Source organism: Tachypleus tridentatus, chromosome 9 (genome assembly GCF_004210375.1).
Source record: "Tachypleus tridentatus isolate NWPU-2018 chromosome 9, ASM421037v1, whole genome shotgun sequence".
NCBI lineage: Eukaryota > Metazoa > Arthropoda > Merostomata > Xiphosura > Limulidae > Tachypleus > Tachypleus tridentatus.
The window spans coordinates 45,077,693-45,091,223 of record NC_134833.1 but is presented as its reverse complement, the minus strand read 5'-3'; the positions used below and the strand labels follow the sequence as shown (position 1 = coordinate 45,091,223).

Genomic DNA, 13,531 nt, shown 5'->3' with positions numbered 1-13,531 from the left:
TTTAGTAACAAAAGTTCTACAAAAATTAATGTCAAGTATATCATAAAATAACTTTTACATTTTCATTTTGAAAGCTTTTACACATGTTCTAAGAAAATCTGGCTAAAACTTTTATTCATTAAACAGACTAGCACATATGCATAGGGAACTTGAAAATATTAAAATATGCTTATTAAAAATAGTTTTTCTCAAACATGGTATCACCTGTACTTGGATAAAGTTCAAAATGTGATGTCTTTACACGAACAGCAATTATTGTGCTTTAACGTACAGAAAAACATATGCTTAAAGAAATCAACTAAACAAATAAATTAATAGGGCTTATCTACAACCCATAATAGATAATAATAAAAACTCCAATCTGACGGCAAAAATTCTGCCATAAAAGTTATTGAAAGTAGTGCTCGATTATATAGTTGTCGTAGATATAATCAGTGTTAACCATAAGATGGCTTCAAACAAGTACAAGTAAACTGGAGATATAAGATTTCAATCATGTATGGTAATTCACACGTTGTACAATTACGACATTGGTATACACCAAAGTTCATTCAAGATTGTAACAAAAGCTAGGAATGAAAAAAAATATCTAATTTATAAATTTAAGCCACATATCAATGAAATTGCTTCCACATATAAACTTCTATTGCATTTTCTTGTGAATATCTAACAACAAATGGTTCTTCATTAATGCTCGATGCTTCTTTCTTTTTTTTAATCTTCATAGTCTGCATGGACTGCAAAGTAATTATTCTGTCTAATATTCTTCTGCTGTTTCACTATAAGAAAAAGTGTCTCTAAAACTGTTACACTATTCAAGTAGAACAGAAGTCAGTAGATAATTCATATTATACAATGCTAGCTGATATGCCTATTGAATGTTTATCCAAGAAAGTGGGCTAAATGTGTATAGATTGTTCATACTATCTAAAAGTGGGTTAAAATGCTTATAGAACCTTTATACTATCCAAGAGAATGGCATATTAAAGACAATTTTCCAGCTACTATTTTTCAAAATGACACAGAAACAAGTTCATTGAGAATGGCACAAGTCTTGAGGACATTGTGATTTCATCAACCTCATTATAAAGCAGATTTTAACAAGTATGAAACTTTGGTGCTAAACTTCACCAGTTTAAATGAAACAGACATCAGTATAGACATTGCAATGAAGTTGAATTTAAACTCATTCCACTCACTTGTATTATCCTTTCCAGTGGTATAGTGGTATACAAAACCTCAATATCGTAGCTCTCACAATCACAATGCATATATCATTGTTGAATTTCTTGAGAGAATTCTAAACTGTCTTTCAAGGAGTATAAATTTATGGTCACATAAATAACTATCTATCTTAAACACGTTTTTAGATATCATGACATTAATATCAAGCAGACTGTCACGTGGACAGCATAAACTGATTGAGCTGCACATAAATTATACTTCATCTTCATTGAGAAGTTTCCAAAATTCTTGTTAAGAAAGCCAAGATAGTATGATATATTATATATGAAACAATACACATAAAAAGATACACATATATTCATACCTACACTGTATTATTATAATTGTTAACTAATTCCATTATTTTACATTACCACAATAGTGAAAATGCTTAACCATTAGTTTTATTTATTACTAACGTTCACTTTCAAAGTTTATGAATAGCATTTCCAGATATATAAAAATTCTTAGAATTCAGTTTGCTGCTTAAATAAATATTGATGACTTTAAGATATCAAGTTTTTCTTTTTTTTCAGCTTAAACTCCCTTTTTGAATGGAATAATGTCTCAGCAATATAGGCATAAACCTGGTGCACAAAACGGCAGAAAGAATACTTCAAAAGCAGTGGAAGACAAACACTTTTTGTTGTTAGTTACGAAAAGAAAGGGAGGGGGTCAGCCAAAATCTTGCCATTCTGGTTCTGATGTTGTTGTTTGTTATTAAGCACAAAGTGACATAAGGGGATATCTGTGCACTGCCCATTAAAGGTATTGAAACCTAGTTTCTAGTGGTATAAGTCTGGGAGCTTCATGGTCTGATTTTCAGTAATTACCATGAGTTAAGTGTTGTTGCCAAGAATAAGTCAACTCAGCATGATGAAGTATCAAATGATAAGAATATGAAACATAAAGACAAGATCACAGCATATCCTGTTATGAAAAAGCAAAGTGATTATCTACAGCCAAAGGTAGTCACTAGTATAAGAACACTTTCAAAAATGTTCATAAGTCACAACAGCACAGTAGTTTTGATGTTGGTACAATAATTAAAGAAAGTGTATCAGCTGAAAATCTTTAGTTAGCTATTAGAGCTTGACCTACACAACACCTTAAAGATGTTCTTTTTCAAAGTTTTTTTCTGAAGTCTTTACTGTAAAATGGTGAGTGGCTAATTTAGAGTAATATTAGGCAAGTTTTGTAATGTTTTTCATGTCGATTTTCGGCAAGACTCCAGTTGCATCATGCTCTACAATTACAATTCAAAAGGTTGGCTGCTAACAATCGGCTGGAAAAAAATTGTGATAGGATTCAAGAGCATAAGAGAAATGTTCATTTTAAGAAGTGCTATACTAAGTTATACGAGCTTGAGAAACATTTTGGAGCAAACTCCTGTGTTGATTTGTAGCTAGAATAGAATATCCTTTCAACAGCAACCAAATAGAAGGATGTACTAAAGAGAATTTTAGATGTTGTCCTGTTCTTGGGAGAAATGAGGTTTAGATCATCACAAAGGATTGGTTTATTTGATAATGGTAATAAATCAGGAATAATTGAGCTGCTCAGACATTACCATCTAGTTCTAATGGAGCATGATGAGAGAGCTGCAGAATCTAAGTAAACAGATTACTATCTTCAAGTCCACTACTTGTCAGGTACATTCCACAATGAATTCATAGCAACATGTACTCAGCATGCATGTGACATTATTTTAAAAGGAAAGACATACAGCAAAATACTTTGATATCATAGTAGATGCAACATCTAATTCATTTGATCAACAACAAACAACTTTTATTCTGAGGTATGTATCCATGCAACCTGAATCTTCTTCTGTTGTCATTCAAGAAAAATTTCTAAAATTTATTGATTACAAAACCCATGGATAACAGTATGAATTCAACATGGCTGGTAAATATAATGGTCCTCAAACTCTATAACTGAAAGTTAATCCCCTGGATAAATTCTAAACATGTGCTTTTCATAATTTCAATTTTTGTAGAGCAGAAACAGCAGAAAGTTACACAAAGGCTTAGATATTCTTTAAAATAGTTCTTCACAATATATTTAGTCATAGCTTACAGCCATAGAGCATGTTTTTTGAGAATATAGATTGCTCTATATAAAGAGTTTTGGGAACATGCTGAACAGACAGAATGAATAGTGTCAGGCCTTTTACAGCTCCTCTTCCTAGGATGCTAGATACACTACCAGGAATTCTTTAACTCAATCTTATATTTTAAACAAGAACTGAAGATAAATGTATAGTTGACTATGTGCAGTTATATACTTGTATCTTGATGGCTGGAATTTGGTTAAAAGTACTTCTGATCATTGACCAACTCAATCATGTATTGTAGGCATATAAAACTATCATCAATATTGAAGTGAGCAACATTGAAAGTCTGTGGGCTGATTTAAAAACAATGATTGAACAAGCTAAGTTTGTTCCAAATAATATAAAGCTTCTGCACAACTCTTAGCAAAATGGAAAACAGCTCCCAAGTATTTTCATGATGAAAATAAAGATGATTTCTTGTCTAACTGTAAAGAAAATGAACTTGTGGAGAAAAAAAACACGAGATCACAGATTCTATCACTGCTGGGTTCACTACAAGATACAGAGCAGCAACAATGAATATTAATCATACTTTTATATTTTTATGACAAAGTGTAGATATATCAGATAAAGTTCTACATTTAAAAACTAAGAAGTTTGTTGCCAAGTATAGATCTGATGTGTCAGAAGACTTAAGTGGAAGAAATGAAACATCTGAAAACCATCAACAAAGCTAACTTCGGTGGTACTGCATTAAATCTATTAGATCTTCTAAACAAACTGAAAAATCAAAACTACATCCACTTTTCCCAAATGTCTCTGCAGCCCTTTGCACTTTCTGCACAATTCGAGTCACAGATGCAGAAGGATGGCAATCTTTAAGTGAGCTGAAACTGATAAAAAAAATTATCTGTGCATCAGCATTGCCCAAGACTGATTGAAAGATCTGAGAACCCTTTCAACTGAAAAGCAGTTAGAATGTAGTTTGGATTTCAGCAGATTCACTGATCATGTCAGTAAAATTACAACTCACTTACTTAATCTGGTTCACACCTTAAAAGTTTTGTTGTTCAGAAAAACTGATAATATATATATAGCACCTACCTCTGATGTATCCCAGAAAGTTTGATGAACCCAGGTACTGGGTGTAAGGCTTCATATGCACTGGATATGAAAAATGTAGAATGTCTTTGCTTTCACCCATGGGTTTGTAAAATTATAAAAGCAATTTCACAACTTTATTGACATTTATTATTTGCAAGCCACTTAAACACCCAATTCCAAATCCTTCATAGTTAATATTTCATATTTATAAAGATTTTCAGCACTTTATTTGATACTCATATATAATCAATCAACAATTGAAATAATTCAATGATGCTATTACAAAAATATATTTTAACTACAGACTAAAAAACTTAATAATTATACTGCCTACCAAAATAAAACCAGTGAAACCTCTTTATTATGTCATATTACATAATAAGATTTTTTTACCTTATTTTGATGTTAGTGTCCAGTTGTAAGTTTCCTTTATGTAGCAATAAATGCCTTTTTTGCTAGATTTATTAGATTGTTAGTAAAAAGAGGTTTGAATGAATACATGAATGATTCAGAATAAATTCTGAAAACAGACGACTGGTTTCGTATTTTAATCTTCAAAACACATTTACAATTACAGCTTTAGCACTATACATCTACATTTAATAAAGCACTGGAAAAGCTTCTTAGTCCATAAAACAAATATATTTTCTTCTGGTTTTTAACCTCAAATGTAAATATGAATCATAGTTAGGAAATTACTTTGCAAATGTTGTAATAAAAAGCATAAATAACCTTTGAATAACATATTGCTATTACAATTTGGTTGGTAAAACATTACAATAAAACCATTTCATAATTCAGGGGCCTCTTTACATCTTGCATGATTAAAGATGGATGGAATGTAATTGCAAATTTCAGACTTCATAGCAAAAAGATTATTACACAAAATTTAGCAGATGAAACATTAAACATTTCATACAGTTAAGTGACTGCTATTAGACATCTTTAAATGATTCATGAAATTAAAATCAAGTTACTTTATGACAGCAAAGAAGTGGAATTAAACTTCATTGCATCATGAAAACATCGATTTGTGACACTTATGCTTTTTGGAAATTTACTTCTTTTTATATACTTTAAAAACAACAACAATAAAATAAAAAACTGTACTGTTAACTTCTGTTTTCATCAAATTCAACACTTCAAAATATTAAATTCATAAAAATTTTAGTGGTACTGATGATACCACAGATCCTGATTAAAGTACTTTTTGTGCTAAATAATAAATGTGCAGCTGTAATTCTAGTGTTCTATTACATTTATCAAAATTCATGATTACGTTCAAGTAAAATTAACTTTCACAAGTTTTAATCATGGGGCTCATTTTATAACGTACTGTAAATGTTTTTTTTGTTTTAATCTCAATATAAACCATCAATATGATGTTTAACAGACACAGTTAATTTCCTGATTTTAAGAGAGAAAATGTGATTAAGTGTGAAGTATTTTCTAGTAAACTTGTGCCAAGTTGCATGAAAATAAAATGAAAATTATTTAGCTTGTTTACTCAAATAGACTTCATTGCAAAATTATATGATCAAAGGTTTGTGATATGAAGATAATATCAGATATAAAAATAAACTATGTATTCAGGCAAGAGAAATAAACTATTGGAAAGTATCCTTTCAACAAATTTGAATACATGTAAAATAACTGATTATGAGATCAATGTTGATTATATGTTACTTTTTAAAAACAGGAGAAGTGAAATAATCTGAAATGGTTTAAAAGTTAAAATAATTTTTCCATTACTCCACTGAATGCCATTTTTGGATAATGGATTTTCTAAGCCATCACACAAGACTGCCTTCACAACCTGCAACTGACTATGGACAGATGTTGTAACATGACTTCCATATGATTCGTACAGTCTGATAACCAAACAGTTTTCATGATTCTCAGACATTTTTAGTGTTTCAATGATAACTGCTTCTTTTTCCACCTAACATAAAAACAAAAAATATGTATAGTTTAAACTAGATTTACTAATTGCTTGAGTTCTTAATCAATTTTTTTATATTTATTTTACAAAAACACTGGTTTATATAAGAACATAAATTTCCATTATTATAGCCTTCTTTATGCAATGAAACCGATTCAGCAACATTCATAAACAGGATACGAAATAGACTGATGATTTTAAATGTCAGATACCATATTACTTTTAGTTCTGAAGATTAGTTTGTACTCCCATTTTGATAATGGCAGATAGCTTTCAATCTAACTAAAGAAGTCATATTTCTGGTTTTGTGAGTGAAATGTTAGATAATAATCCACAACTAAGCCAATTACTTAAAATAGTAATTTTAAGCTCTCATCATCCAAGTTTAGTAAGTGGAACTGGTTTCCATACTTACATCTTTTGAGGAATTAAATTCTCTTAGGAAACCAATTTTCACTGCCATTTATAATTACCTATATAGCTAGACTGATAACAGCTAATATAACACAAAATTGCAGTTTTCTGAGCTTGTTGTGTAGGTTATATAGTATGATGGGATTTATTACACTGATTCCATCTCAACAGGTTAAAATGTGAGAAATGACCAAAGTATACAGCAAGAGAACCACTGGTTACATCAGTAAAGAAACTCTCTTTTACCTTTTACTAACAGTGACCTAAGTACAGGGATCAGCCCCTGCTGGTGCAAATTTTGGTAACATCACCTAGTACACTACTCAATTGCATGTTTTAGGTCATGTTGAAGAACAAAGCAACTTCAATAGTTCTCCAAATGGTAAGCACTTGTGATATAAGTATAAAGTCTTTACTGATAATACTACCACTAAAATTAATTAGCTGTGATAGAACTATATATGTGTTTACTGACTACAGTACCACTATTGTTCAACCACCTGTGATACAAGTATAAATGTCTTTACTACATACCTTTCCAATTAGACATCAAACAAATTCAGACCGAAAAACCAGCATTTTGTTAAGAACAAAAGTATTAACAGATGATATAAAGTACCTTGTAACTTCTTTTTTATTAAAGAAATTGTTAAATCGGTTGAGATTTTTGCTGACAATTGAAGTTTATCAACATCTTCTGACTTAAGAATTAATAACAGCCTAATTTTTACCCGACAATGTTCTTTTTGGGGGATCTGTTAGTCCATTTTAGTTCTCCTATCTTTTACACTAAACTAAAACTATCACATAAATTAATTAAAAACAAAAATCTCAAAACCAACTCTTATAATTCATGTACTTATGAAGCTTTCTCTTAAACACACTTAAATTTTACTGCTCCCACAATATCAAAAGGCAACCCATTCCAGAGGCTAATCATCCTATAAGAAAAATAAAACTGTCTTAGCTGAAAATGTATATTTACATCTCCTGGTCCTACTGTTCTCATTGTTAATCATGAAAAAGATTATGCATCAACATTATCAATTCCTTTATAATTTTAAACACCTTAGTCAGATTCCCTCCAACTCTTATTTTTCCAAGAGAAACCAATTTAATAAATCTTAATCCCTCCTCCTATGATAACCAGGAGATCCCACACAACATTCTGGTAACTCTCCTCTCAACCTTTTCCAACAATATAGTCCTTACTAAAGTAAGAAGCCAAGAATGAGCACAATACTCCAAATGTGGCATAACCAGTGACCTATACAATGAAAATATAACTCTTTAGACTTGTATTCAATTTCTGCAGATAAAACCTAAATTTCTAGTTGCCCTACCAGTAGCAACAGCACACTGCTTGGATGGCTTAAGAGACTGATTAACCATTACACCAGAATCTATTTATTGATACTCTTAAGGTTATTTCCATTCAAATTATAATTTAACTTATGATTACCTACACACATTATCTTGCATTTATTATAATTGAAATCCATCTGCTATTTATTGCCCAGCTCACTAACTGATCTAAATCCTTTTGTAAGGCACCCACTTCACAGCTATCAACACCCAAGACTTTAATATTATCAGCAAATTTAAGTAATTTATTAACCATTCCTTCATCCACATCATTGATGTAAATCAAAAAAGAGCAAATGTCCTGAGACTTTACTCTGAGATATCCAGCTTGTTACATTAATACAAATGGACTAAACTCCATTTGTAATGGCCCTCTGCTTTCTTTTATCCAGCCACACTTCTATCCAATTAGCTAACTTATTCCTCACACCTGGAGATATAAGTTAATATTTTCCTACATTGAAAATATGCTTCCAATAATACTGACCTCCACTGATACTTATAGCTAGCTATTTCTCGACATTCATTTTGCCCATTTAAGCATTGGTCTTGCTTGCTCCAATCTTTTATACCCCACTTAAATACCATTGGTGACTTTTGGCCTTGTGACACTCTCCATTTATGTCAATGTGTCTTCCATCCTGGTACTGTATATAAGCACCTCACTCAGACAACATAACCACCTTTTTGAGACTAACACTGGCTCTTAGTGAGGAGAAAGAGTGGGAAAGTGTCTGTTGCTCTAAGTATTATTATAAAGAGATTTTCAATTTAGGAAAATGTTAACTTTCAAAACATGCTTATCATCCACTGACACATATCTAGAATTCCACATTGAAAATGCAGAGTGACCAGTAAAGGCATTATCCATACAGAAACATTTGCATAGAACACAGAACACCAAAATAAGAGTGGCACATGAGTGTAGAAACAGCACTACATCCTGCACAGGCATGCTCTTCATCCAGAACTTAGTTTCTGTATTAACAGTGGAACAATACATAAGTAACCATCATTACAGGCCAATGTCAACTCAGGGTTGGAAATAAGGGGTCTTGGTGCCTATAAACTATGTTGATGGGTGGTAATGGTAATTGCACCACAACATTTTATATATAGATAAACTTTTAACTGGATCCCAACCTGTAGCCATAGAGTGATACATTCCAAACCACTGGATTTACAATGAGAAAATAAGCAACATCAAAGCCAACAAACTTTCTCCTCCACCTGAAGGATAAGAATGACAAAATCATGCATAGAATGAGGATACAGCTGAGAAATAGAAAGAAGAGTAACAGTCAAAAAGAAGGAGTTACCCTCCCTAGCCACTAAGGTTTTGGGAGGAAGGAACAATCTGGTTAAAAAAGACGGTAAGAAGAGTAGTAAATTGGACATGAAATATCAATGGCAAACAAATCAGACCCTCAACAACCACAGACTAAAAGGAGAAGGAAATACATTTTAAGAAAAATATGAAATATGGAACATAAGGAATGTGGTTCAAATGGTAGAAAATGCAGGATTTGAAGATAACATTAATATTCCAGTCCAAAAGAATAACTATCTAGGGGATGATGAATTCAGAAGGAATGCCTAAATATGGCAAGAACAGAGGAATGAGAAGCTTGATAATATCAGGAAAAACTAAAGTTATGAAATAAGTCAGCCCAATAACCGAAGGACAAGAAAACCAAAGACACCCAGTCGAAAAGCAATGCAAGAAATTCCACCACTCTAGCCACAGTAGGTTGGTCATCAAGAAATCCCTGAGATGTAGACCAATTGCTGAACACTTCCCATTTGTGCTGATACAGTTCTACTAAAGAACATACAGAACAAGCTAAAAAGAAAGCTACTCAATGGAAAAAACCTGATGTCTTTGCAAAGGACCAGATGAAAGCCAGGTGTGAGAACAAAGAATGTGAATATTTGGGTGCAGAATTGGTGATTGACAAAGAAGGAAAGAAGAGAAAGGATGAGGTACTGGAGGGAAAAATTGTAATTTCTGTAATTGTGGAAACTACAGTTGAGCTAACTAGTAATGAGCGATCAGAAGGACATGTGTGTGTTTGTATGTGTTTTTCTTATAGCAAAGTCACATCTGGCTATCTATTGAGCCAACCAAGGGGAATCAAACCCCTGATTTAAGCATTGTAAATCCAAAGACATACCGCTGCACTAGTGGGGGGCACAGAAGGACGTAACATGAAATAATATGGATAAGAGAGACCACCCACTGAAGTAATCAGACAGAAGGATAAATATAAAGGAATCTATGGGACTAATTCTGGATGCAAGTATACACAGCCAGAGCTAAAGAATTAGGTACCAGGGACCAAAAGAGGGGTAACTTGTGATGTAGGTATGTGGCAAATGCATTTACATTGGGAAACCCCACAGACTGCAACATAACTGGAAAACAAAGGGATCTAATAACCACTCTATTGGATATTTTTGGTTATTGAGGGAAAGACAATCCACTTTGATTGAATCCACCAGGAATATAACATGCAATAAGGTGAATGTAGAGTGTGCAGGATCCACAGAGAAGACCCAGTGCTCCAAAACACAGAGATTTTGAGCAAGTACCCTTTTGGTGATTGATATGTGCTACCACTATGGAATTGTTGGAATGAAACATCACAAGTGAGAGAAAGGAAGTATCTTAAAGCCTGACTGACTACAAGGAAGTTGATATGCAAAACTCTTTCATCTACCAATCAATGGCTTAAAGTCTGCTGGTGACTGATAAACCCAGTCCTGAATGGAGATGTCTGTGAAAAAATGGAAATATAAATGAGTAGAAAGAGTACGATGCTTGCCAATATGTGTGCCTTATCCAACCACCAATACAGATCATCCACTAGGTTAGGAGGAAGTGTAACAGAAGCTAACAAGGGATCAAGATTCCATTGATCATGAAGAGCCCTTTGAATGGATTGCATATGCACACATCTGAGGGGGAACAGTGATGTTATGGAAAACCACATCCCCAAAAGCAATAGAACCTCATGACAGAAAATGCAGAAGTTGAAATGGTGTGGCAAACCAACATTTCCATGGAATAAAGTTGTAGAAGAGAAGGATGGGCCCAACTGAGATTAGTGTCAAAAGAGACATTCATGTGGAATAGATATTTGGTAGGTCAGAGAAAGCACTTCTCCAATTTAATTAACCAGCCCACCAGAGCAGCCACTAGAAGGAGCTGATGAGTGTAGCTGGTTAGCTCCAGCTTGGAATAAGCCAGAAGCCAGTCATCCATATAATGGTGAAAGAGCAACCCCAGAGCATGAAGATGGTGAGCAAAAGCTATGACTACCCAAACAAAAATCATAAGGAAGAGAATCAAGCCCAAAGAATAGGGAACCAATTTGATAAACCACTCCATGATGGATGAACCAAAGATATAAATGAGACTGTGGTGATAAGCATTGATGATGTACATTTGGTCATCCATCAGCCTGGAGACAACACTGACTGTAGGGTGAGAAACAACTCTATGGTAAAATGAGGCAGGTGAACAATGCGACTAATGCAGAACAAATCAATAACAGGCCTCCAATCCATGGTTTTCTCATGAACAACAAAGAGTATGAAATGTAGAAAGGATGTACAAAAGGTTCACTGGCCTGCTGGGATAATAGTTTCAGAACTGCTTAAAACAGACTGACTGGTTCTGTGATCATAAGGAAAAGGGTATAGGAGACATGGGAGTGTGAAAAAATGGAATCAAAATTTCTTCCAATACAATGTAAAGAAAACTGGCACACCAAGCTTCCACTGGACCAGAACTTCTTGAGGAATTCTGTGCACTCCAGGATCTTCTCTATTTGTGGTCCAATGAAGACACTAGCTTTGACCTTTGCCTCAGATAGCTTAGGGAAGAAGTCTCAAAGGTACTTGAAGGCTGCAGACTCCTTATCAAAAGCTGTGATAAATTGTTTCATAAGACTCAATTTTATGTGCAATGGTGGGAGCAACACATTCTGGAGGTCCACCAGTGGCTCACACTTGACATTGTGCTTCCCCACAGAGAATTCAGTTCATTGTGGCCAGTGCTTCTTGTTGTAGTGTACTGTGGTGTCCCTGCTGTCCCAAAGGCAACGATAACAGGGAAACTTGGTAAAACCTCCTTGGAGACCCATCAGGAATGCCACCATTTTTAAGTCTCCAATAACATCCCAGCCATACTCATCACACTTCAAGGCTTCTAGCAAAGTCTTGATACTATTATATTCCTCTTTGAGATATTTAAATTTCATAAGGTCTAAAATTTGTATAATATAAAATATTACTATTCAAGAAAGCAAAAACAGTCTGTCTTACTTTCTAGAGTTTTTTTGCAGTGCTCGCAGGTATAATGAGGTGCCCAGGGTTTGTCTTGATCCCCAACAGGCATGCTGAAATATGCCTTGAAGGCTTCACACATTTTAGTAAATGCTGTCACAGAGTACTTTTTTGCTCTTGTCTTGATAAATTGGCCATATACATTGCAGAATGCTTGCAGCTTCTTGATGCAATCATTATAAATTCAGATAGGTCTATGTGTTCACTTAGGCAGTTAGAACTAAACTGAAGTGGTGAGCCCCTGTTACATATACATTACTATGGAAAGTTCTTGAAAATCCTTGTACGTTTGAGAAAATTTTCTATCAGCTACTCAGCACTGAATCTACCTAGAATGTCCTGGAAAATGGGTAAATTTGAAAATTTCATTACTCAGGTCACAAAAGCAAAGTTTGAAGAGAAAAATAGGTCTTTTCTATTTACTTTAGGTATAAGCAATTGGAAATAACACTTTCTGCCCAGGAACAAGAACAAGTAAAAATGTTGTTATATAATGTTATCTGCAATGAGCACCTGTGAAGGAGTACGTAGCTAAAACGAAACATTATTTACAATGTACAATTTGTTATGGAGTAACTGATTATAACTAAACCTATCTTATAACTGTATGTGAAGAAGTAATTAACCTGAATTAATCACTGCAGTGAAGATATTAAGAAATAATGAACTAGGATGAAATATTATCTGCTGTGTCTACATTTTAAGGAGTAATGAATTATAAGGAAATATTTTCATCAATTTGTTGCATGTGATAGGGGTTATGAACAACACCTAAACACAATCTTCAGTGTGTATATATTAAGGAGTAAATAACTAGAACAGAACATTATTTTCCATGTGTACACATTAAGAAATAATTAACAAAGTATGTACATCACCATCATCAAAGTGTTACATGATAAGGAAGAATAAATGATACTGAAACATTATCCCTTGTGTGTATATGGTAAGAAGTAATAAATTAAAACTAAACATGACTATCTATGGGTATATGTTAAAGAGAAAGAAATTTGATAGAAGCACTATCTAACATGCAAATATACTAAAGAGCAATTAGCTATGACTAAATATTATCT

General features: G+C 33.3%; 1 protein-coding gene and 1 long non-coding RNA gene across 2 annotated transcripts in view; both read right to left on the bottom strand.

Annotated features, from left to right (window-relative positions):
* Nucleotides 1-586: 586 nt before the first annotated feature.
* On the bottom strand, nucleotides 587-4,617 carry LOC143225175 (uncharacterized). Its single transcript, XR_013013664.1, has 2 exons — nucleotides 4,385-4,617; nucleotides 587-779 (listed from the first exon to the last, which is right to left on the bottom strand). It is a non-coding gene; the product is annotated as an uncharacterized LOC143225175 (long non-coding RNA).
* Nucleotides 4,509-13,531, bottom strand: part of LOC143225174 (alpha-mannosidase 2C1-like) — a 146,280-nt gene continuing 137,257 nt past the window's right edge. The window contains 1 exon segment of the mRNA XM_076454133.1: nucleotides 4,509-6,326. Within this exon segment, the coding sequence (XP_076310248.1) occupies nucleotides 6,060-6,326 (267 nt within the window). The 3' untranslated portion in view covers nucleotides 4,509-6,059.